This window comes from Narcine bancroftii, chromosome 3 (assembly GCF_036971445.1).
Source record: "Narcine bancroftii isolate sNarBan1 chromosome 3, sNarBan1.hap1, whole genome shotgun sequence".
NCBI lineage: Eukaryota > Metazoa > Chordata > Chondrichthyes > Torpediniformes > Narcinidae > Narcine > Narcine bancroftii.
Genome location: NC_091471.1, coordinates 78,437,291 through 78,461,629, shown reverse-complemented (window position 1 = coordinate 78,461,629; position 24,339 = coordinate 78,437,291). Strand labels below are relative to the sequence as shown.

The 24,339-nt window shown below is 42.6% G+C and overlaps 1 protein-coding gene, 1 long non-coding RNA gene and 1 pseudogene across 10 annotated transcripts in view; 1 reads left to right on the top strand and 2 right to left on the bottom strand.

Moving 5' to 3' along the window:
* The window catches only part of LOC138757275 (integrin alpha-2-like), a 214,641-nt gene extending 199,337 nt beyond the window's left edge, over positions 1-15,304 (bottom strand). For 2 of the 8 annotated variants that reach the window (XM_069924323.1, XM_069924324.1), the window contains exon 1: positions 14,866-15,301. In XM_069924323.1, the coding sequence (XP_069780424.1) occupies positions 14,866-14,914 (49 nt within the window). In that variant the 5' untranslated portion in view covers positions 14,915-15,301. Of the gene's footprint in view, positions 1-2,056; positions 2,160-9,692; positions 9,859-12,255; positions 12,345-12,412; positions 12,678-14,865 lie in introns of those variants that run through there. The other 6 variants (XM_069924326.1, XM_069924327.1, XM_069924328.1 and 3 more) reach the window with 6 other exon arrangements.
* On the bottom strand, positions 4,222-8,063 carry LOC138759615 (ferritin, heavy subunit-like; annotated as a pseudogene).
* Positions 12,467-24,339, top strand: part of LOC138757278 (uncharacterized) — a 54,483-nt gene continuing 42,610 nt past the window's right edge. Inside the window, exon 1 of one of the 2 annotated variants that reach the window (XR_011353478.1) lies at positions 12,467-12,748. This is a non-coding gene — a long non-coding RNA (uncharacterized lncRNA). Of the gene's footprint in view, positions 12,749-13,295; positions 13,756-24,339 lie in introns of those variants that run through there. The other variant, XR_011353477.1, reaches the window with a different exon arrangement.

Sequence of the window (24,339 nt, the reverse complement as noted above, 5' to 3'; positions counted from 1 at the left end):
CAGTTTCTCCTCACAGCCACCCCTTCTTATCCTGGTAATTTTTAAAAAATATCATTAAACCCTCATATATCTGGACAGTTATAAGATAGGTAAACTTAATTTTTTTAAAATTTCAATAAAGTCTGAAATGTTAAATTAAATTTAAATTTGGACATACAGTATGGTAACAGGCCCTTTTGGTGCACAAGTCCATACAGCCCAATTACACCAAATTGACCTACAACATTTTGAAGCGTGAGAGGAAACCGGAACACCTGGAGGAAATCGTGCAGACACGGGGAGAATGTACAAATTACTAACAGACTGTGGTAAACCATTATTTGTATATTTATCTGTCTGGGGATGCGCATTAGCTGGTTGTACTGTTGCCCTTCCCAGAGACTCCTGAACCAACACCTCCAACCCCTGAAGGAATGGGCAGATAGAAAAGGAGAATGCCACTGTCTGGAAGACCATCTTTCTAGCCCGGCAGTCTAAAGGCCTTCTAGTCTTCCACTGGCAAAATGTCCTCGCAGGGGCACTCCACTCGATCGGATCACTCCTTTGTAACACCACCAATGCCACTCCACATGAAAGAATGTTTTCCTTCTCCAGGAATTCTGCAGCAGGGTCCACACTGCTGGCCTGGCTGACATCCCCAGGGCCAGTCCTACTCCGGAAGTACGCGAGGAGCCACAAGTCTGACCCACTGGTCGAAAGGGTCCACCTCCTCCACACCATCTCCCAATACATCTACGTGGCATACCCTGATGGGCATGAGGACACAGCATCTGTTAGGGACCTGGTGCTCTCAAAGGGTTTCAGAGATCACAGCCAACCACCCCACACCCCCCTCTCCTATCTTCACCCATGAGGCACCAGAGCCATGGCAGGTTACCCCAGTCCTAACAGATAACATGCCAGACTCATTGCCATGCATCCATCAAACCGACACATGACTGCATACAGGCGCCCGAGACTGTCTAGGATCCCAATGATTACCTAAAAGAAAGAGGTTATCATCTGGAAAACCCTGAAGGGGCAAGTTTTGTCAGCAAGACACTGGAGTGACTGATGGAAGTACATCAGTTGTGAATGTCCTGGAACAACAAATCTCTCTCTGAAAACTGCAGCTGGCACAGCAGCAGATGAGAACTGCCCAAAAGACAATTTATGATACCTTCTGATGCACTTCACCCTGACGGACTTTTTTTTTAAAAAAGGTTAACCACTGTATGTTTGACTGTCTGAACATGCCCATTGGCCAACTGCACCCGTGGCCCCCTCCAACAGACTCCTGAATAAAGGTGACTGTTCCACAGCCCCTTCCCCAGTTCAGGACAGTCGACCAGCATGGACCTGCCTCCATTCTATTGTGAATAAAAGCCTATCAGTTTTACATATCTTCAGTCTTTTGGAGTTATTGATGGTGTTACGAGCCCATAGGACCCCAAAACTCAGCTGCAATATATATTGACTAGGACAAATGGTTGCTTGAACAAAAGTTGCTTTTAATTATCTTTAAACATGAAAACAGAATCAAATTTTAACTTATCACTAACTTACTTAACCTAACTTAACACCTTCTAATTCTAAGCACACGTGTATGTAATGTGTGTGTAAGTTCAGAAAAGTTCTTTGGTTCACAGTCCAATCTTACTTCTCATTCCTCCAAGTTCACTGGCTGCAGGCTTATACTGTGCACAGAATTTAACATTTATAAAGTTCACCAGGCTTTCGTGCTTGAAAGGTAAATGGTTACCACTCAGGAAGGTTCTTGTCAGTTTTCAGAGACAATCCATTAGTGAAGTCTCTTGAGCACTCTTCAACGCTCTTGCAAAAGGTGTGAGAAGCCACTGTGTCTAGCTCCAGTATTTCAAATAAGGTCAGTTTTAAAGTGTTTGAATGTGACCTACTCTAACAAACCTTTCCCAATTTATCTCCCAAAAACATATCTATATACTCTGTACAATGGTGCATCACAGACAGGTTTGGATTCGAATAAAGGTTGACTTTGTTGTTTTTAATCTTTAATTAGCTCTCTGATGAGTCTATGCAAAAACTAGCATTTGAATACCTTGTAGCTCTCCGTCACAAAGTTTTAACAAAAACAGTTGCACACACACCAGTCTCTTTCTTGTTCCACAAGACAGAATGCCCAACTGTACGTTATTGCAATTCTACACAAGGACAACAGAAAAAAAAATAATTATTCCATAATGCAACATCCTAAAACTGACAGGAATTGTTTATTTCTTGATTTCCATTCATGACAACATATACAGGTACTTCCTGATTATTTTAAAAACTCAGAATTAATAAAAACACATTGCACCCTAAAGTACTTTAGCCTTGAAATTACTTGCTAGAACAAGAGAATGAGAGAACACCATTGGTCAAGTGCTGGGGGGGGGGGGGGGGGGGAGGGGGTGGGGGTTTGGATCACTGTCTCAATTGGGGATACAGTTGGACTGCAACTCCTAGATCTGACTGCTGAGTGGAGGTGTTGGAGCACAATCAAGGAATGATTGGAGGATCAGAGCCAAATGGAGCTTTTAGAGATTGGGAAGTGGTTGGCAGTATTAGATCGGAGAGTTAAGGTTGAGGAAATTGGAATATTGAGTTTGGATGCTAAATGGTGTAAGGCTGGGTGATTGGAGTCAGAGTTAGAAGTTGACCAAGAAATTTTGCTCGGTTAGGATCACGGGTTGAGATTGGTGGAAGATGTGCCATTGCAGCCCTTGAATGGGTGAACCAATTTTCCACAAGTCACATTGTTTTACATCTCAGAGCATGTCCAGTGGCCCTCATGCCGACATGTATCATATACTTGGAGCAAATGTGTATACCAGTAGGAGCTACTTCTGAGTCTGTTAAAGACTAATCTTAAGTGAAATGATTGAAGCAGTAACACACAAAACTGAGAGTAAACTATTATCTGATAGACACTCATTAACAGTGTCTGGAGAAAAGCTTTAGAGACACATTTGAAATTAAATAATTTGTTATATAAACAAAGTTAATAAGTAACAGTGCATTTGTAACCTACCAATACTAGCAACACTTATTGGTCAAATGGACAATAAGCTGAAGAAAGTTCAATTAATGGAAATGTTATTTCTTTCCCTTTGACGACATACAAGACATTTACAGGGTACATCTGGGCGAATTTCCTCGGAGTTGGAGAAAATGTGTTGAGAAATAAATAACCTGATGATATCTATTCATCATTTACCAAAATGGGAATGGAAAAATTATCATGAGTCAGTTAGGTAATTGTTCTGTAATGTGGCAACTGCTTCACCGAGAGGATCTAAAATCTATTTTAGACATAGTAAGAGTTGCTTGAAATAGTGCGAATAGAGTTATGTGGAGTCTAGGCAGAATAAAAGTGGTGGGTTCACGTCGCTAAAGAATGGTTAGGTACCTGGAATTGCATCATCATTTATTTAGTAAATATCCAGAGCCATTTAATTCAATTTCATGACATGTCAAACTTGGATTGATCACATCAGAACCTCTGGTATATTGTACTGATGCACAGACACAGAAATGCACCGAGAGGATCTAAAATCTATTTTAGACATAGTAAGAGTTGCTTGAAATAGTGCGAATAGAGTTATGTGGAGTCTAGGCAGAATAAAAGTGGTGGGTTCACGTCGCTAAAGAATGGTTAGGTACCTGGAATTGCATCATCATTTATTTAGTAAATATCCAGAGCCATTTAATTCAATTTCATGACATGTCAAACTTGGATTGATCACATCAGAACTTCTGGTATATTGTACTGATGCACAGACACAGAAATGCAAAGCATTCTGAATGCCTGACTAAAAAAGCCAAACCACCATATCTCAGCAGTATAAACTCTTTATTCCAAAGGGTACTTTCAGACTATTCCCCTAATGAAACTGTTTCACATCATTGGAGACGCATGACCATGGAGACACGCAGAATGGAAACATACAGCATGGCCCAACTGGCTAAAATGTCCAACCTACACCAGTTCCACCTGCCTGGATTTGACTTGTACCCCTCTAGGCTTATCCTATCTATATATCTGCCCATTTTTTTCTTAACTGTCACAATGGTACCTGCCTCAACCACCTCCTATAGCAGCCCATTCCATTTTTTCCCCCAGAAGTTTTATCTTTAAATTTTCCTATTTCAAAGCACACAAGAACAATTAACTCACAATTTGGCTATTTTCACTTTGTTCAGAACTGCAGAGCTTGGACTCTATTAATCCAGGACAAGTTTGTTAAACAGGAACTCTGCCAGGCCACTCCCAGGTGCTCCCAGCCTCTTCAAGTTGGTGATAGGATCGCCAAGTTTCATGCTCTTTCTCACTTGCTGATCCAAGTAGTGGAGTCACACAGGCAAGGCTCTGTGTGCTGAGAGAAGAGTTTATGGAGATCCAGCAGGCTCCAGTTCACATCCTCTCCGTCTGCTGAGCTCTCTGCATTGCCTCACTCATCTTGCACCAGGCTTCTTGATGGCTACAGGCAAGATGTGGCATCCATGCCAGTTCTGGAATTCCACAAGTTTCTCACCCTGCTTCCATTCCTCATGGGTTGACTTTCTGAAAAACCTGGCCAAATGATTCAGGGCAATGTCATCTTGGTCAAACTACGAGGACATAGACCAATAAACACTGGAAGAAAAGAGCTTTGTGTTCACCTGCCTATTGACACCATCCTCACAATCCTGGTGGTAGTTCTGACACTTAAAAATCCACGATACCCCTCTCTTCACTATCAGGCAAAAATCAATCTGCTGGTGCAATTCAGAAGGTCAAGAAGCTAGAGTTTCAGGCAGACCATTCTGGGTAAATGAAGGGTTCCAGTCTGAAACATCGACCATTCTCTTTCTCCTATTGAAATGGCTTGACCCATTCAGTTAGATTTTTTGCTCCGGATTCCGGCATCAGCAGTTTCTCGTGTGGCTCAACAGGGCATGTGCAGAAATTCCATATAACCACTTACAGCACAGAACAAGCTAGTTCGGCCCTACTAGTCCATGCCGTAACAAATCCCCACCCTCCTAGTCCCACTGACCAGCACTCGGTCCATACCTCTCCAGTCCTCTCCTATCCATGTAACTATCTAGTCTTTCCTTAAATGTAACCAATGATCCCGCCTCGACCACGTCTGTCGGAAGCTCATTCCACATCCCCACCACCCTTTGCGTAAAGAAATTTCCCCTCATGTTCCCCTTATAATTTTCCCCCTTCAATCTTAAACCATGCCCTCTAGTTTGAATCTCCCCCACTCTTAATTGAAAAAGCCTATCCACATTTACTCTGTCTGTCCCTTTTAAAATCTTAAACACCTCTATCAAGTCCCCTCTCAAACTTCTACGCTCCAGAGAAAAAAGCCACAGTCTGCACAACCTTTTCCTGTAACTCAAACCTTGAAATCCTGTCAATATTCTCGTGAACCTTCTCTGCACTCTCTCTATTTTGTTTATATCTTTCCTATAATTTGGTAACCAAAACTGTACACAGTACTCCAAATTTGGTCTCACCAATGCCTTGTACAATTTCATCATAACCACCCTACTCTTGAATTCAATACTCCGATTTATGAAGGCCAACATTCCAAATGCCTTCTTCACCACACCATCTACCTGAGTATCAGCCTTGAGGGTACTATTTACCACAACTCCTAAATTCTTTTGTTGCTCTGCACATCTCAATAGCCTACCATTTAATTGACCTATTTAGATTTGCCTTTCCAAAATGTAACAACTCACACTTATCTGTATTAAATTCCATCAGCCATTTCTCAGCCCACACCTCCAGCCTTTCGAAATCACCTTTTAATCTACGGTAATCTTCCTCACTGTCCACAACACCACCAATCTTTGTATCATCTGCAAACTTGCTTATCCAATTCTCCACCCCTACTTCCAGATCGTTAATATATATAACAAACAATAGTGGACCCAGGACCGATCCCTGAGGAACTCCACTAGTCACCGGCCTCCAAATGGACAAACAATTTTCTACCACTACTCTCTGACACCTCCCATCCAACCATTGCTGAATCCATTTCACTACCTCCTTATTTTTACCTAATGCTTCCACCTTTTTTCCTAACCTCCTGTGGGGAACTTTGTCAAAAGCTTTACTAAAGTCTAAATAGACAACATCCACAGCTTTCCCTTCATCAACCTTTTTTGTAACCCCCTCGAAAAACTCAATCAGGTTTGTCAAGCATGATCTACCCCTGACAAAACCATGCTGATTACTCCCTAGCAATCCCTGTACCTCCAAATAATTGTAAATACCATCCCTCAGAACACTTTCCATCAACCAGACGTCAGACTCACGGGCCTATAATTCCCAGGTTTACATTTAGACCCTTTCTTAAACAGCGGAACCATATGCGCCACCCTCCAATCCTTTGGCACTACCCCCATGGCCAGTGACATCCTGAATATCTGTTAATGGCCCCACTATCTGTCCACTAGCCTCCCTGAGTGTCCTTGGGAATATTTTGTCCGGTCCCGGAGATTTATCCACCTTTATCTTTTTCAACACAGCCATCACTACCTCCTCGGTTATCCTTATATGCTTCATTACCTCCCCACTATTTTTCTTTACCTCAACTGGTTCAATATTTTTTTCCCTAGTGAATACCGAGGCAAAGAAATCATTCAAAATTTCCCCCATTTCCTCTGACTTCTCACTCAGCCTACCCTCACTATTTACAAGGGGTCCAATTTTATCCCTCACTAATCTTTTACTTTTAATGTACTTATAGAAACCCTTTGGATTTATTTTTACTGTCTGCCAAAGCCTCTTCGTGCCTTTTTTTGGCCTTTCTAATTTCTTTCTTAAGATTCCTTCTACACTCCTTGTAGTCCTCCTTCAAATTGTCATCTCTCTGTTCTTTATACCTCTTGTACACCTCCCTTTTTCTCCTAACCAAATTTCCAATATTCCTCGAAATTCAAAGCTGATTTTTCTTGGGGACTCACATTAAATGTACATGTTGTTTATGTATTTGTGTAACATGCTGAAAACGATTGGATGGCTCATTTCCTTGCTGTCCCAACTGTCTGCGAATATCTTAGCAGATTTAGTAAAACTGAAATGCAAGGAGCCATTTTTCAGGCCTAACTTAAAATTTACTGCTCCTTTTAGAGTGATAACAAATCTTCAAAATACAATAGAGACATTAGGTGTTATTCAACACTCTTGTCCATCTCCAAGGACTTCAGCATGGAATCTGGAAGGTGTTACCTTTCAAGTAAGATGTTACTCTGATGTCATACCTCCTTCTCGGATGATTTAAAAAAAAGGCATAATTTAAACAAAATAAAAATGTAGTTTAAAACACGGTAGAAGCCGACCCTGGACATTGAAATCTGCACCGGCCAATTACATCCATTTAACCTACAACTTTGTACATTTTGAAGGGTGGAAGGAAACCTGAGCCCCTGTGAAAAATCCACACAGGTCACAGGCAGAGTATATGAACTCCTTGCAGACGGCACCAGGTTTAAACCTGAGTCATTGGCACTGGAATAGTGTCGTGCATGAAGCTAATCTGAAGAAGGATAGGGGAACTTTATTCAGTATTGGCTCATGTCTGAACCAGATAATTATCACTATTAAGCCATTGAATGTTGTGGAATATTGCAACATTCAAATTTACCGACTAATTTTCTGCATTGCAACCACAACCATGCAACGCCTTTAACAACATCCCCAAAGTACCTCACAAAATTATGATAAAAAGATATGCCCTACAACTAGATAAAATTTTAAGGAACAACTTTAAGACGATCAGGATCTGGACATTTAAAGGCAGAGGATCCACTGACAAGAGTCTAAGTAACAGAAAAAATGCCCTTCAATTAAAATCAGTCCAAATTATAGTAAAATTAATGCTCCTATTTTAAATCTCTCCCTTTATACATCTTGTACAACACTCCCTCAATGTTGTTATGTGCGTGGTCAGTGAGGATATGATATCATAGAAGTGTGGCAATAAAGGCAGATTTTCCCTTGAGACCAGACATTATGTTTTCAAAATCCATACCATGGAGCAATCCAATTGAATATACTCCTTCATGTCTGGTTCACACCAATGCAAATAAACAATGGTTGAGATGAAATCATTAACTTAATGTTAATGATTAGTCTACAAAGAAAACCAAGACAATCAAAAGACTTGGATTCTGGCAATGCATCAAGTGCAATACAAAAGATCTGAATTAATTTAAGGATCGATCATACTTGGCAATAAACTTGATTAAACATTCATTCTGCAGAAGAGACAGTTTTCTTTAACACAGAAATAATTTAATTTTTTTTTAAAGTTTAGACATACAGTATGGTAACAGGCCCTTCTGGCTCATGAGCTCATGCTGCCCAAATACCCCAATTAACCTACATCCCCTATACGGTTTGGGGTGAGAGGAAACCAGAGCACCTAAAAGAAACTCACAGGGACATGGGGAGCAGATACAAACTCCTTACAGAGAGTGTCAGATTTGAACCCAGTTTGCTGGCACTGTAATAGCATTGCACTATATAGCAAAAGGTTTTTTGTTTGGTTCCCTTCCCCCACTGTAGCTCTCTTAAGACTATTTCTGTAAAACAGTCAATAGGCAATCACCCATATTCAGAGTGGCTGGCCAAGAGTGACAGAGGAAACTTTATCTTGGCAGACAGGGAATAGGGTGCAGCAATGATAAATGAGTATGTACATTTACAGAAGCCCAAATGTATGCGAGTGCCTGGAAATGTCAGCACACAAAAAAAAATCATTGTTTCCTCATCAGTGGAATAAACAATAAGGGCCCTAAATTCACATACATTTTACTTTGCTGGTGCTTTTACTTTTATGTAAAATTCTTAGTGTTTTCTATGGTGTCACTGAGTTTTGTTTGATTTGTTGTTTTAAATAGGACAACTTGTGTAGAAATGCACAGGAGAGTTTAAATGTCATCACGTAGAATGCACAACAGAACTGGTACAACTTCTCAGCAGTAAGATAGCTATGAAAGAAGGTGAATATGAAAAATATACTTCCTTTGTAAACACATTTGAGGAAAAAAGGGAAGATTTCAACTTAAAATTACTATTTATTTCAGAGGTCAGCAGGACAAGTAGCATTTCTGGAGTTGGGGGGGTGGGGGGGAGGGGAGGGGTCGGTGAAAGGACCGTTGATGTATCAGGTCAAGACTTGCATCAAGATTGAGAGTGGGAAAGATCTCTGGATTTTTTGGTATGTTGCTTTTTGTGATTTTATTTAATACCTGGTTTAGATCTCCCCATTACTTTTCCCATTGGAAAAAAATAACATCACAGTATTTGAACAAATTTGGGAACCGTACATGGAACACAACAGTATTCGAACAAATTTGGGAACCGTACATGGAACACAACAGTATTCGAACAAATTTGGGAACTGTACATGGAACACAACAGTATTCGAACAAATTTGGGAACCATACATGGAACACAACAGTATTCGAACAAATTTGGGAACCGTACATGGAACACAACAGAATTCGAACAAATTTGGGAACCGTACATGGAACACAACAGAGAAGTCCTACCGCGGACCTCCATCGCCTAAAATGACAGAAGGAGAAGACGACATGAACTGACCCAGTGTGTAAAGGTAGATGACACAATTTTCTTGTTTATTTTCATTGTGTGATGACATTGTTTAATGGGTTTAATGTATCATTACCTAGAGGCTGGTAGGAGAAGCTGTTCTCATTGGGGCTCAACACCCCTCTCTGTAATTGGATCTTGGACTTCCTAATGGAAAGACCAGTCTGTTCAGGTTGGAGGCAGAATGTTGGGCATTTTCACGGTGAGCACTGGCACACCTCAGGGCTGTGAACTCAGCCCACTCCTGTTTACACTCCTGCATCATGACTGCATCACCAGATCTAGCTCCAACAGTGTCATCGAGTTTGCAGATGACGCAATAGTGGTTGGCCTCATCAGCAACAAAAATGAGTCATGCTACTGTTATGAGCCCAGAGGACCCAAAAACCCAGCAGCAATAGATATTCATCAAGACAAATAGTTACTGAACAAAAGTTATTTGATTCACAGTCCAATCTCACTTCTCATTCCTCCAAGTTTACTGGTTGCAGGCAACTACTTACATTAAAAATATCAAAGCCACTTCAATATCTTGTCGACGAAACTTGCCCCCTCAGGGTTCTCTGGGTGATAACCTCTTTATCTCAGGTCACCACAGAATGCCTTTTTGTTTCTCTTATTCAAAGTGAAACATTAGACAGCCAGTCCTCTCCTCTTGTCTGAGCCACAAGGGCTTTGACCAGGCTGAACTAAGCACTCACAACCAGTCTTCCAAATGGGGTTTTCCACAAGCTTGCCAGGTTGTCCTGTTCCAGTTGCTGCTGCTGACTGTAAAACTGGTGTGTGTGTGTGTGTGTGTGTGTGTGTGTGTGTGTGTGTGTGTGTGTGTGTGTGTAACAGCAAGTTCCTCTCCAGACAGAATGCAGCTCCAACAAGTTCTTTCATCTGTTGCATTTTGTAAACAACAATCCATTAGTGAAGTCTCTTGGGCACTCTTCAAAGCTTTTGCAAAGGCTCTGGGGCTGATATGTCTAGCATTTGCAGAGGCCAGCATTTTAAATAAGATCTCACTTCCTGAGAAGACTGAAGCAGGCAAGGTTCCTGGCCACCATTATGTCAACCTTCTATAGGAGCTCTTTCGAGAGTGCCCTGGCCAGCTACATCACAATGTGGTATGGAACAGAGGTCAATCCACAGGACCACAAGAGTGGCAGAAACACTGGAGTCTCCTTTCCTCTTCATCAACATAATCTACCAGGACTGTTGTGTAAAGAGGGTGTGCAAAATCATTGAGGACCCCTTCCACCCTGCACACAGCATCTTCCAGCTGCTCTCATCAGGGAAGAGATACAGAAGGATAAGAGCCAGCACCACCAGGCTGAGGAACAGCTTCTTTCATTTAATTTTTTTTTAATTAATTTTCCACAAAACAAGAAAAAATAGAATATACAGAAAATGCAAAAAATATTAGTGTCCTTGAATATAACAATCAAGTCCTTTCAAATTAATTCAACATATCCATATATTGGCAGTTACATTGAGTAAGGAAATAATGAGTTAATGCATAAAAAAACTAACTCCAATGAAAAGATTAAAAACAAAAGAAAACAAAAATAACTGGTCAATCCATTCTGAGAGTAATTTCAAAGTAAGTAAAAAAAAATTCTTGCTGAATAAACACAACACTTGGGGAAAAAAACAAACTGGAACTCCTTCAATTTTGTTAATTAGTTCGAGTCATATGAAAATATTTGAATAAATAGTCCCCATTTTCTTTCAAATTCTATCTCCCAAAAACATATCTATAATCTGTCACACCACTGCCTTGGAAAAGCAGTCAACAGATGAAAAATAATTCTCCCCACCTTGGCCACACTCTCTCCACTCGCCTATGGAGAAAGAAATTCATGTGTGTGAAATTACACACCTGATAGACAACAGACTCGCCAAGGCAAATAGCGCCTTTGGAAGACTACACAAGAGTCTGGATAAACATCCAACTGAAAAACCTCACAAAGATAAGCGTATACAGAGCCGTTGTCATACCCACACTCCTGTTCGGCTCCGAATCATGGGTCCTCTACCGGCATCACCTACGGCTCCTAGAATGCTTCCACCAGCATTGCCTCCGCTCCATCCTCAACATTCATTGGAGCAACTTCATCCCTAACATCGAAGTACTCGAGATGGCAGAGGCCGACACCATCGAGTCCACGCTGCTGAAGATCCAGCTGCGCTGGGTGGGTCACGTCTCCAGAATGGAGGACCATCGCCTTCCCAAGATCGTGTTCTATGGCGAGCTCTCCACTGGCCACCGTGACAGAGGTGCACCAAAGTAGAGGTACAAGGACTGCCTAAAGAAATCTCTTGGTGCCTGCCACATTGACCACCACCAGTGGGCTGATATCGCCTCCAACCGTGCATCTTGGCGCCTCACAGTTCGGCGGGCAGCAACCTCCTTTGAAGAAGACCGCAGAGCCCAGCTCACTGACAAAAGACAAAGGAGGAAAAACCCAACATCCAACCCCAACCAACCAATTTTCCCCTGCAACCGCTGCAACCGTGTCTGCCTGTCCTGCATGGGACTTGTCAGCCACAAACGAGCCTGCAGCTGACGTGGACATTTACCCCCTCCATAAATCTTCGTCCGCGAAGCCAAGCCAAAGAAGAAAGAAAGAGATTCAGGGACCATTTCTTACCCACTGCCATCTGACCACTGAAAATATCACACTTGTAAAATCGTGTTCACTTTGCTCAGTTCTTGTGATCTCTTTGTAACCTTACACTCTGTATTTGGTTCGGTAGCAACTAACTGGGGGGCGGTGGGGGGTGGGGAAGAGTTCAGGGGAGACTTACCGATTGTTCCTGTGAGTGCCTGACGTGTCACTTACCGTGACATCACGGGGGCGGGATCCCCCTTAAATTGTCAGGTTGGCGATTTAATAGGTCGATCTCCCTGCATGAAAGGTGCTTCCAGCACCTTTGCCCAAGTAAATTGCACCTAGATCCCAGATCTCACTGCCTAGTGAGTGAAGTGAGTGAAGTGAGTGAGTGAAGTGAGTGAAGTGAGTGAAGGTGCCTAGACTCAGAAGGGGAGGGGCGTCAAAATAATGGAGAGGAAAGAAATACAAATACAGGAAGTAAAGGCGACCTGAAATCAGAAAAGTGAATGCTCAACCCATATCTCAGCAGGTTCGTTTTCTAATTGAACTGTTTTTTTTTCTCTATTATACCTTGATGAAGGGGTCAAGCCCGAAACACTGGTTCTGTATCTTTGCATTGTATTTTTACTCCTTATCCATGCCCCTGGTGCATATGTGAATTGAAGGATCATAATTGAAATTTAGATCTTGTTCAGGCATCAGGTGGCAGCTGGAGGCTGCTCGGAAAAGGTAAACATCTCAACCGCCAGTCTGAACTAGCCCATCCTGGAGCTGCCTGAGGCCTGAAACACCTGGTCTCAGGTAAGAATGTAACGTTTGATTGATTCGCTTTGAGCTCACCAGTTTAATTCAGAGTCGACCAGAATTTCATTCAGGCTTTGGAGAGGTTGAATAAAAAGGAATATTAGGAATTAGAATGTAAAATAAGATAATCTGATGCACATGTGGCATTATGCTGTAGCAGCCAATTAAAGTCAAAAAAAAAAAGCGAATTAATAAACAGATGCAATGATGCACTCAATTATCTCCAGGTTTGATGCACTTGTGTGGGAACTTCAGGTTGTAAAACCATAACCAGCCTGCAGCATCATGTTCAGTCCAGCTACAATTTGGGGAAGAGGTTATGGCCAGTTATTTATTCCTTCCGGGCACCTTCAGTTCTTTGCCATCTTAGTTCCCCTATTGCAAGAACGTCCCAGCCCACCTATGACCGATTGCATGAGTTACCTGGGTCTTATCGGCAAGATACCATCTGTTGGGCAACTTTGCAAAAGCTGGACGCTGTTCTCCCTCCGGGAGATGGCATAACCCCACCATCGATCTACTTGGGAAGGCACGAAACGTTCAACCCTGTTGATGCAGTAACTTTCCTTCTCCCACGGATGTTAGTGAGCGAGAAGGATCTTCACCGCACGCTAACGACTTGGTTGACATTGAAAGTTGTGCATGTTTTTTTTTGACCTTCACGTTCTATAATCTGAATTAATACCAGGCTGAGACAGCGCCAGCGACCCGGGTTGGAATCCGCCGCTCTCGGTAAGTTTCCCCGGGAAGCGTAGCTTCTTCTCCCACCACCGTCAACCACGGACTCGTGGGCAAGTCTCATTTAACGCCTTTAAACATTCTCGTACGGCGGACCTGGGGTTTCAATTCCAGCAGAGAGGGTGCTCTGGATTCTGGAAACATAATCCACACAATTTCATAACCTCAAGGTCAACAAATGACTAAACTCTCTAGTCACCGAACAAACGCGACTCGAGGCGATAAACCCGCCGCTTCACTGTTATCCGGATGCCTCCGATTCATTCAGGTTCAGCGGACAAAAGTAAAAGAACTGTTCGTCTGTGAATATGCATGATTTGGTCACAGTTCATGACTTTATTACCATGGTGTAGTTTACAGAGCATTTAAAACGATATAAAATTAATTTTCTATCTGCAGAGCTTTCAGAGAGGTGAGGTGGGGGGTGGGGGGTGGGGGGTGGGGGGGGGGGGTGGGGGTGGGGGGTGGGGGGGGGGGGTGGGGGTGGGGGGTGGGGGGGGGGTGGGGGTGGGGGGTGGGGGGGGGTGGGGGGGGGGGGTGGGGGGGGGGGGTGGGGGGGGGTGGGGGGGGGGGGGGGGAGGACCCCACAAAACAATTGTAGAAGAGGCGGCTTCAGGACATTTGTGGACCTTGAAAGAAATCAGTATAAAAGTCAAAATAAAACCATCGAATTTAGAAGTTTAAATCTTACTGAAGCAGTCGCCACCGTATTTCCTCGGCAGAGCCAAAGACAAATTATCAGTCTGAAGTGCCCAAACCTTAATTTGAAATCGGATGCATTGAAACACAAACAAATGATGGATTTTTAGAATAAAAATCACTTATTGATCAATCGCTGAAGTTGGAGAGCAGACAATGAAGTCAAACCACACAAGTTGCAGGATTACACAAAACACAGTAACCATTCTTCTCAACCAAGTTTAAAGAGCATTCATTCATACAAAAGTAAACCAAAATCCATGGAAACATCACAACTTTGAACTGAACAAAAAGCCAACATTTGATTAGACGCAGGTCTTGTGCGCCATTATATCTAAAACAGAATTAATTATTTTTCAATTACTTTCACAGTTCAAACCGTTGGACAATATTAAATATCCCTACCTTGGACAAGGAGTAAGAGAGAAACCATTCCCTGTGTGTTGAGTCCCATTGCTGGAAGCGAACTTAATCAAGTTCAATTTTTCTCTGTCTCCACCTCGAAGCAGCCTAAATGATCAGTTGCACTCTTTGCTAGCTGCTTGCAGCTCCTATTCTGCTCACTTTAATCAGGGGCTGTCTTGACTGTCAGTGTTTATTTGTCTGCCGTGAATTACTTTCTGAGTCAGCCACACCTTACAAAAAAAAAACTGAGAAACCATTACAAATTCTTTTACTATTAAATGACTGCACTCGAGGCTGCTACTAGTATAACCCCTCCCACTGGAATTTATTTACCCTATCCCCAGTGACACAAATCTACTCTATTTGTCCTTCCTTAATGATCAAGGATGTCTTGATTCCACTACACTATTATGTGTCCTGAATTAGCTAATGAACCAAATGTGGCAATTGACTGTGTAGGCGATGGCTGACACATAAAGGAATGTTGGCAGCTTGTGAGGTCATGCATTCCTTTCCCTGCTGATGCAGAGCTTTTGTGTAGTTTTGATGACCTTGAGCCTCTCGATAATAGCCCAGGTTCTCCTTTTCCACTTTTAACATTCTTAGAGTTGTAAAGCGTGGTGTGGCATGGAAATAGCTCTTTTGGCCCAACTCATCCATGATGATCAAGAGGAGCTGGCCCAACTTTGCTAGCATTTGGACCATATCTCTAAACCATTCCTATGCATATACCTGGCCAAACATATTTTAATTGTTTCTGTCTCTACCACTTCATTGGCAGCTTATTCAATTTACTCACCACCCTCTGTGAAAAAATATCTCACTTAAATCCTACACCCTTTAGTTTTAAGTTCCCCTACCTGGGAAATTATTGTGACCATCCACCATAATTTGATGTAGTGATGCAGCACAGGAACAGCACCTTTTGGCCCATGAGCCCACACTGTCCAAAAGCACTTATGTGGTCATTAACCTACTAACACGTACATCTTTGAAATGTGGGAGAAAACTGGGACACCTGGATGAAACCCACACCGATATGGGGAGAACATATTCTTTACAGACAGGATTTGAACCCAGGTTACTGGTGCTGTGTTAACAACTGCATTAACCATGCCCCCCATGATTTTGTAAACCCCAGCCTCCTTCATTCCAGATAATAAAAAAAGTTACACTTTACACAATCTGTCAATGGGTATGTTACAATCTTCAAGAATATTCTGAGCACATCCCTGAATCCTTTCTTCTGTCCACCCAGTGTAATCTTCTCAAGACACAGCTCAAAAAATATTGATTCAAAAGTCTAGTGTCGGGTACATGAATGATGTAACAAGATTGTCATAACTGACTGAACCTCTATGACCAGACCCTCTATTGCAGATGTCACCTCACTGGCTCTACACAAAGCCTCGGTACAATTGAACGGTAAAGATACATATATCAGGATACTCTTTATCAACTACAATTCCATCATTCCCTCAAAACTGATTAGCAACCTCTAAACTGCTGTGACTCAATATCCCAGTGTGTAATTGAAACCAGGATTTCCTCACATCCAAACTACAATCCGTGAGGATTGGTAAGAACATCTCCATTAGTACTGGAGCACCTTAGGGCTGCGTTCTTAGCCCCCTGCTCTACTCACTTCAAGCCTGTTAGAAACAGAAGTACCTTCACAGAAATTGCTCGAGACAAAAATTGAGAACAAAGAACATTTATTATACAACAATGCAAAGTTGGGTGCTTCACCTTACCCTGGGAATACACACATACACTGGGGCTCACCCAACTTTTATACAGTTGATTTCAGTATAGGAATACCTCCCCCTTACATTCTTCTGCCTCCTGGATAGGTTTGGCATTAGGCAATCCTGCCTGATTACATGCTGTTTCTGTGAACTTGAATGACCAGGGGATATCCTGTCGGTGTCTCATCATGTCATTATCCTCATTGTCCTTATTCAAGCTTTGTTGGGACCAAGGAAAACTGCCTCAGGACCTTCGTGATGCCACCATCATCACCCTGTACAAAAACAAAGGCAAGAAATCAGACTGCTCAAACTACAGGGGAATCACGCTGCTCTCCATTGCAGGCAAAATCTTCGCTAGGATTCTACTAAATAGAATAATACCTAGTGTCGCTGAGAATATTCTCCCAGAATCACAGTGCGGCTTTTGCGCAAACAGAGGAACTACTGACATGGTCTTTGCCCTCAGACAGCTCCAAGAAAAGTGCAGAGAACAAAACAAAGGACTCTACATCACCTTTGTAGACCTCACCAAAGCCTTTGACACCGTGAGCAGGAAAGGGCTTTGGCAAATACTAGAGCGCATCAGATGCCCCCCAAAGTTCCTCAACATGGTTATCCAACTGCACAAAAACCAACAAGGTCAGGTCAGATACAGCAATGAGCTCTCTGAACCCTTCTCCATTAACAATGGCGTGAAGCAAGGCTGTGTTCTCGCACCAACCCTCTTTTCAATCTTCTTCAGCATGATGCTGAAACAAGCCATGAAAGACCTCAACAATGAAGACGCTGTTTACATCCGGAACCGCACGGATGGCAGTCTTTTCAATCTGAGGCGCCTGCAAGCTCACACCAAGACACAAGAGAAACTTGTCCGTGAACTACTCTTTGCAGACGATGCCGCTTTAGTTGCCCATTCAGAGCCAGCTCTTCAGCGGTTGACGTCCTGTTTTGCGGAAACTGCCAAAATGTTTGGCCTGGAAGTCAGCCTGAAGAAAACTGAGGTCCTCCATCAGCCAGCTCCCCACCATGACTACCAGCCCCACCACATCTCCATCGGGCACACAAAACTCAAAGCGGTCAACCAGTTTACCTATCTCGGCTGCACCATTTCATCGGATGCAATGATCGACAACGAGATAGACAACAGACTCGCCAAGGCAAATAGCGCCTTTGGAAGACTACACAAAAGAGTCTGGAAAAACAACCAACTGAAAAACCTCACAAAGATAAGCGTATACAGAGCCGTTGTCATACCCACACTCCTGTTCGGCTCCGAATCATGGGTCCTCTACCGGCATCACCTACGGCTCCTAGAACGCTTCCACCAGCGTTGTCTCCGCTCCATCCTCAACATTCATTGGAGTGCTTTCATCCCTAATGTCGAAGTACTCGAGATGGCAGAGGTTGACAGCATCGAGTCCACGCTGCTGAAGATCCAGCTGCGCTGGGTGGGTCACGTCTCCAGAATGGAGGACCATCGCCTTCCCAAGATCGTGTTATATGGCGAGCTCTCCACTGGCCACCGTGACAGAGGTGCACCAAAGAAAAGGTACAAGGACTGCCTAAAGAAATCTCTTGGTGCCTGCCACATTGACCACCGCCAGTGGGCTGATATCGCCTCAAACTGTGCATCTTGGCGCCTCACAGTTTGGCGGGCAGCAACCTCCTTTGAAAAGGACCGCAGAGCCCACCTCACTGACAAAAGGCAAAGGAGGAAAAACCCAACACCCAACCCCAACCAACCAATTTTCCCCTGCAACCGCTGCAACCGTGTCTGCCTGTCCCACATCGGACTTGTCAGCCACAAACGAGCCTGCAGCTGACGTGGACATTTACCCCCTCCATAAATCTTCGTCCGTGAAGCCAAGCCAAAGATCTTTGTTCTAATTTACACCTTCCCGACCCTCAGGGCTACAACCTCTTTCTTCATATGTAGAACTTGCTAATACTGTCTGGGGCTTACTAATTATATATGCAAAACCTGCTAATTCGATCTAGGGCTAGAAGACCCTTATCTTATTCAGACTAACTCTACTCCTACATATATTATCTATTGTCTATCCTTATTTCATTCATATGTGAACTTGCTGATTCTGTCTAAAGGCTAGAAGACCCTTATCTTATTCAGACTAACTCTACTTCCTACATTCTAATATCCATTTCTTATCCTGTTCATACTGGCTTTATTCATTTCCCCATATATCTATATTAGTTTCCTCATCTTCATATTTTTATATCAGTTTTACTCATCTCTCACAATCCTCACTTTTCTTTTAGATCAGTATCATTGATCTCTCAACTGAAATGTATTACTTGCAAACTTGGTCTTTTTCCCAGCGAGTCAGTAAACGAACTGCAGTCTCAGCATCATCAGACAGAATTAGGGAAACATACATCCTTTGGGTTATAGTGTTCTGATGAGGGGTTCGATGAATTAAATACTGCACACAAGTCTTTAGGCAAGGGAGCACCATAATGGTCAGAATAGCGAGAGTCCAGCTGCTATAAGGGCTGTGGGTATCAGACTCCAGTTATCAATAAAAAGTCTAGTCCATCCCACACCGGACCAAAGTTGCCACGTCTGAACCTGGGCATGGGAAGATTTTTGAACTCCTGAAGAAGTGTCTTTAACCGCCTGACCGTTGTGAGCATTGTCCTTAACCAGTCTTTCACAAACGCTGCCTTCAGCAACCAACGAGTAATCGAGAGGCAGGCGGTTTTGTTGAACTGTGGCTCGTATCTGTCATTGTTCTTCAGCCCCTCCCTAAATTCAGGGCCATTGCTATCTGTTCGGTGATGATCTCCAAGGCTGCCTGGAGTCTGATTAAATGATTTAAATGCCAAGCAGCTTCAGTGTTCTGTAGCAGCTTACATCGTTTACAACTGGAATTCCCCTTAACGAGGTCGTGCTTAACATTCCGAATGTCTGAGGGACCCAAAGGATGTTTGACAAGAGACCAAGTTGGGGAGGGTTGTTTCTTATCATTTAACCTGTGAGTTGCTGCTTGTCTGCTAACATTAGCATAAGTATCATTGAACCTGTGAGTCCAAGCCTGTCTGTGTACATTAGCATATGTATTAACTCTATCTCTGCTACATGCACAATCCTGACTAACATTCTGTCTGTCTTTGTCCCACCATCCGCTTTGTGCTATCCCTTTAAAACTCCTCTTTTTAATACCTGTGAGTGCTAAAATACAAATCAAATCTACTCCTCTAAAGCCGTTCAGTTCCTCTGGTCCATGTTGGAATCCTATGTTAACCCATACCCCACTATGACTATACTTTATATCATTCTAAAGGTAAATAATTGTCACCTCTGCTGCCACTATTCCAGGAGGACTTAATACATCGTGAGTAATTTAGGAACGTCCCAAAAATGGGGAACCAACAAATGTAAATACAGTAAATGGTAAAAACAACATTACAGCACTTTTTCCCGGCGTAGTGTAACTTTCAGATCAGAAGGATGAAGGACTGCACGCCAGGTGGAGGGTAGATTATCAATGTCTTTAGTCCGTGGAGCAGCAACTTGTTTAATTCGTTGTATGTGAGTCTACCCCTTTTCTTTCGTTCGCACTGCAGTGTCTGTATTCAAAAGTACACAATAGGGGCTGTCCCAGACAGGTTTTCGTTGGTGATCTTGCCATGCTTTTACATATACCCAATCACCAGATTTAATAAAATGAATAGGATGTTCCAGGGGTGGGTTTTGAACTAATAAACCCTTCTGTCTTAATTAACTGCCAATGTATTCCCAGGATTTATTAGTTCACGATCCTGTTTACTTGGTGAAACGCTAATTAAAAGTGAATAGCTGCAATTTAATGCCTTATCTGTTTTTACAATAGTTTCCAAACTCGTTGTGGGGCAAGACACCGTTTACCATAACAATCTGACTTTTCTTTGAGTTAGTGTAAATGTTATATTTAGAATAATTGTAAAAAGAAACACAAACCATATTTCCATGGGTTTTGAATATATTAGACCTTATTAAAACGCAGTTGAAGCTGCTTGTCTGTATGGGGCAACCAACCTGCAATTTGTTAGAGTGAGTACATAACAGACATTGCAGCACAAGAGCCCCTGCGAGAGAACTTGAAACATATTCAACCTTTAGTTCTGCCTTAAGTACACAATTAGCCATAATGATTCGGCGAGTGATATCAACTGTATTCTAAAATGAATTTATTTTAAAAATAGCCGAGTGGGAATAAGACATGTTTTTGTCACTGCAGACGGCAACGAATTTGACGATTATTTAACATCGCTATTGTAATTTAAACATTAAATGCCTTGCGCCACAGCCCACAGGAGCTGGCCTTATTTAAAGCAATCTGTAAAACCGGCACCAAAAAAACATTTAAAATATGTTCTTATGAAGATTGCACACACAATCATTTAAGTACAGGCTAGTTTCTATTATATTCCACTTAAAGTTCTGCTGCATGAATCCTGGAGCTTGTGGAGTCATTAATGAATCAAGAAATATTGGTGCCATGCCAATCTCTCTGTAACATGCCAATTTTTCCAGTCCTTAAGCCGAGACGTACTGAATAGCATCTGGTATAAGATCTGTGAGCTATTAATGATATTGTTATGCCTATGCACCCAATTGTTCTGAACTATGCCACTAATTTAAATCATATTCCACCTATTGCAGTACTCACACACCACCATAGATCTGTTCGCAGGTTTATTTCTCCATTAAGCTAAATCCAGTCGCGCAGGGTTTACCTCCGTGATTATTTACAATGTAACTTCCGCACGTCCAGATTTAAATATAAACCTGATGAATGGGAGAAGTTATCATGAACTAAATTACAGCGGCAATACAGATAAATTGTGCTGAGGCATGAATTTCACTCCGGAGGAAAATGCACCAGGGAAATCATTCATTAAACTTATTGGATTCCCCAGAGATTTCTTTATTCTCCAGAGGTGGGCGATCTTTAAACTCATGGACCTTGACTGCTGAATGTGTAGAACAAATGTACTAAGTCTATTGAGAGGGCTCCATACCGCTAACTGCAAGACAGGAGCCTGAATCCTCAGTTTCAAGTGCCACAACGCGCTTAAAGGGACATGCACACTCCCCCTTCAACTGGCTGATCCAGCCACTTTACACATCAGATCCTTTCTTTATCTTACATACACTTAAAAAAATAAGACATATAGAACTCACCCTATTTGCGCAAACATTTCTCCCTGCAAATGTTATAACATTGCTCAACTCTCACGTACTCCCTGTGCAAAATCACGTTTGAATACAATTTATTTCATAAAATGAAATTAACTGGTAGTTAAATTTGCTCATTCTACAGTATTGATAAATGATCATTTATGACATTTACATTTCAGCATGAATTTTAATTAATATTGGTCAGTGACTGAAGTGAGAAGTCGTGATTTATGAAATTATCTCTGTTCTCTACTCTCCCACTCCCGGCGCTTCTCCCAATGTCCAGGAGCTGGCACACAGTCCCTACCCTTTCCTTGTTGTTCCTCCACAACTCCCTTGACTGCCTGCATCAAAATCTTAGCCTTTCCTTTCTGCTTATCCTCAGACCTCTGGACAAATGCTCTTTGTGCGATCTGTAGAAGCTGGGTTATTCCCTGCTCATGCCAATTCTCAGTCTTCTGTAATTTCCTTCTAATGTCTGGGGCTGAGTTCGTAACGAAACCCGTTAATACTAGTTGTTCACCTGCTGGGGATTCTATGTCCAGACCTCCATATTGCTGTATGGCCGTACGCAATCTATTCAGAAATGCAGAGGGGGTCTCCTCAGGACCCTGGGGAACTTAAAAATGCTTTCTTAAAATTCTGTCCCCTTGGGACAGATTCCTTGATTCCTTTTATCAAATTAACCCTATATTCTTCCATTAATGTGCGACCATCATTAGTATTCTTATCCCAATTTGGTTTCGCCAGGGGAAATTTAGCTTCTCCAGGTATCGCCTCTGGTCCCCCTTGGTGTTCCCTATCCCAGACTGGCGAATCATTCCATGCTCATCCAAAGTAAACAGTGTTTTAAAGATAGATGTTAACTCATCCCAGGTATATGTATTTGGTCCCAAAAATTGATCTAATTGTTCAGCACATCCTTGAGGATCTTCTATCAGGGAGATCATTTCTCTCTTAAAGTTACGCACCTCTGTAGTGGTCAGGGGCACATTTACAAAACCGAGACCCCCTCCCACGGGAACTTCCTGCAGAGGTCTCATCCAGTTAGTTTCTGGCTTATTATGTCTAGGTTCCTGCTCTCTGGGAAATGAATCAAAGGGTTCTGCCCTTTCTTCCCGGAAGGTCTCACACTGCTCTGAATTAAAGTCGCCTCTCTCTTGTCAATAGAGGTGGTAATCGAGTACTTTGTGAACATGTCATCATACCACCCCTACTTTCTTCTCCTTTCTTTAGCTGTGGGGGAGAAGGGGAAGGTGCAGAAGGGTAGAGCATAGGAGAGAGGGGAAAGTTAGGAGCTGGCATAGGAGGAGCATAAGGTGGAGGAAAGGAATGTAACACATCCCATCCTTGTGTTTCAGGGACAAAAGGTTCCTTATCTTTCTTGTCCTTGCATTCCTTTTCATTCAAAACCAGTTGATCAAACGATCTCCTGAGCCAGCAGGCTGCATATTCCCTGCTCTCAAGATTATCTCTTTGGTCTTGATAGAGCCAGATGTTCAATGCTTGACACATCCAGTCATCCTCAGATCCGAGCTTTGGCCAATATACTGAACTCCCTTTAATCGGACTTTTAACCCATTCAGTTTGTCTTTCCCACGGGTTCTCCCTGCACTCCAATCAGATAACATTAATCCTAACGGACTTTGCTTGGTTATCTGATCCTCCCATCCTTCATTAGGACTCTCTTCCTTACTACTCACACCTCCCATACTAACAGGTAAGTAAAATTTCTCTTACCAGGATCCAGTAGCTAGCTCTAGCGCGCTTCCTTAACATCCTCTCATTGTTTGCTCTCAATGCCTCTTCTCGGATATCACTCGCTTAATCCACTGACCAGTCACCCTTCGTCCGTGAGTACAGCTGAATCAGCTGGGGTGCACCTACCCCCGTCGTCGGGCACTCTGTCAGTGGAGGGAGTGGGATCCCGGACGAACCCCTATTTGTTAGAAACAGAAGTACCTTCACAGAAATTGCTCGAGACAAAAATTGAGAACAAATAACATTTATTATACAACAATGCAAAGTTGGGTGCTTCCCCTTACTCTGGGAATACACACATACACTGGGGCTCACCCAACTTTCATACAGTTGATTTCAGTATAGGAATACCCTCCCCCTTACATTCTTCTGCCTCCTGGATAGGTTTGGCATTAGGCAATCCTGTCTGCCTACGTGTTATTTCTGTGAACTTGGAGGACCAGGGGGTATCCTGTCGGTGTCTCATCATGTCATTATCCTCATTGTCCTTATTCACAAACCTGTCTTTGTTCTAATTTACACCTTCCCAACTCTCAGGGCTACAACCTCTTCATATGCAGAACTTGCTAATACTGTCTAGGGCTTACTAATTACATATGCAAAACCTGCTAATTCGATCTAGGGCTAGAAGACCCTTATCTTATTCAGACTAACTCTACTCCTACATTCTATTATCTATTGTCTATCCTTATTCATACGGTGAACTTGCTGATTCTGTCTAAAGGCTAGAAGATTCTTATCTTACTCAGACTGACTCTGCTTCCTACATTCTAATATCCA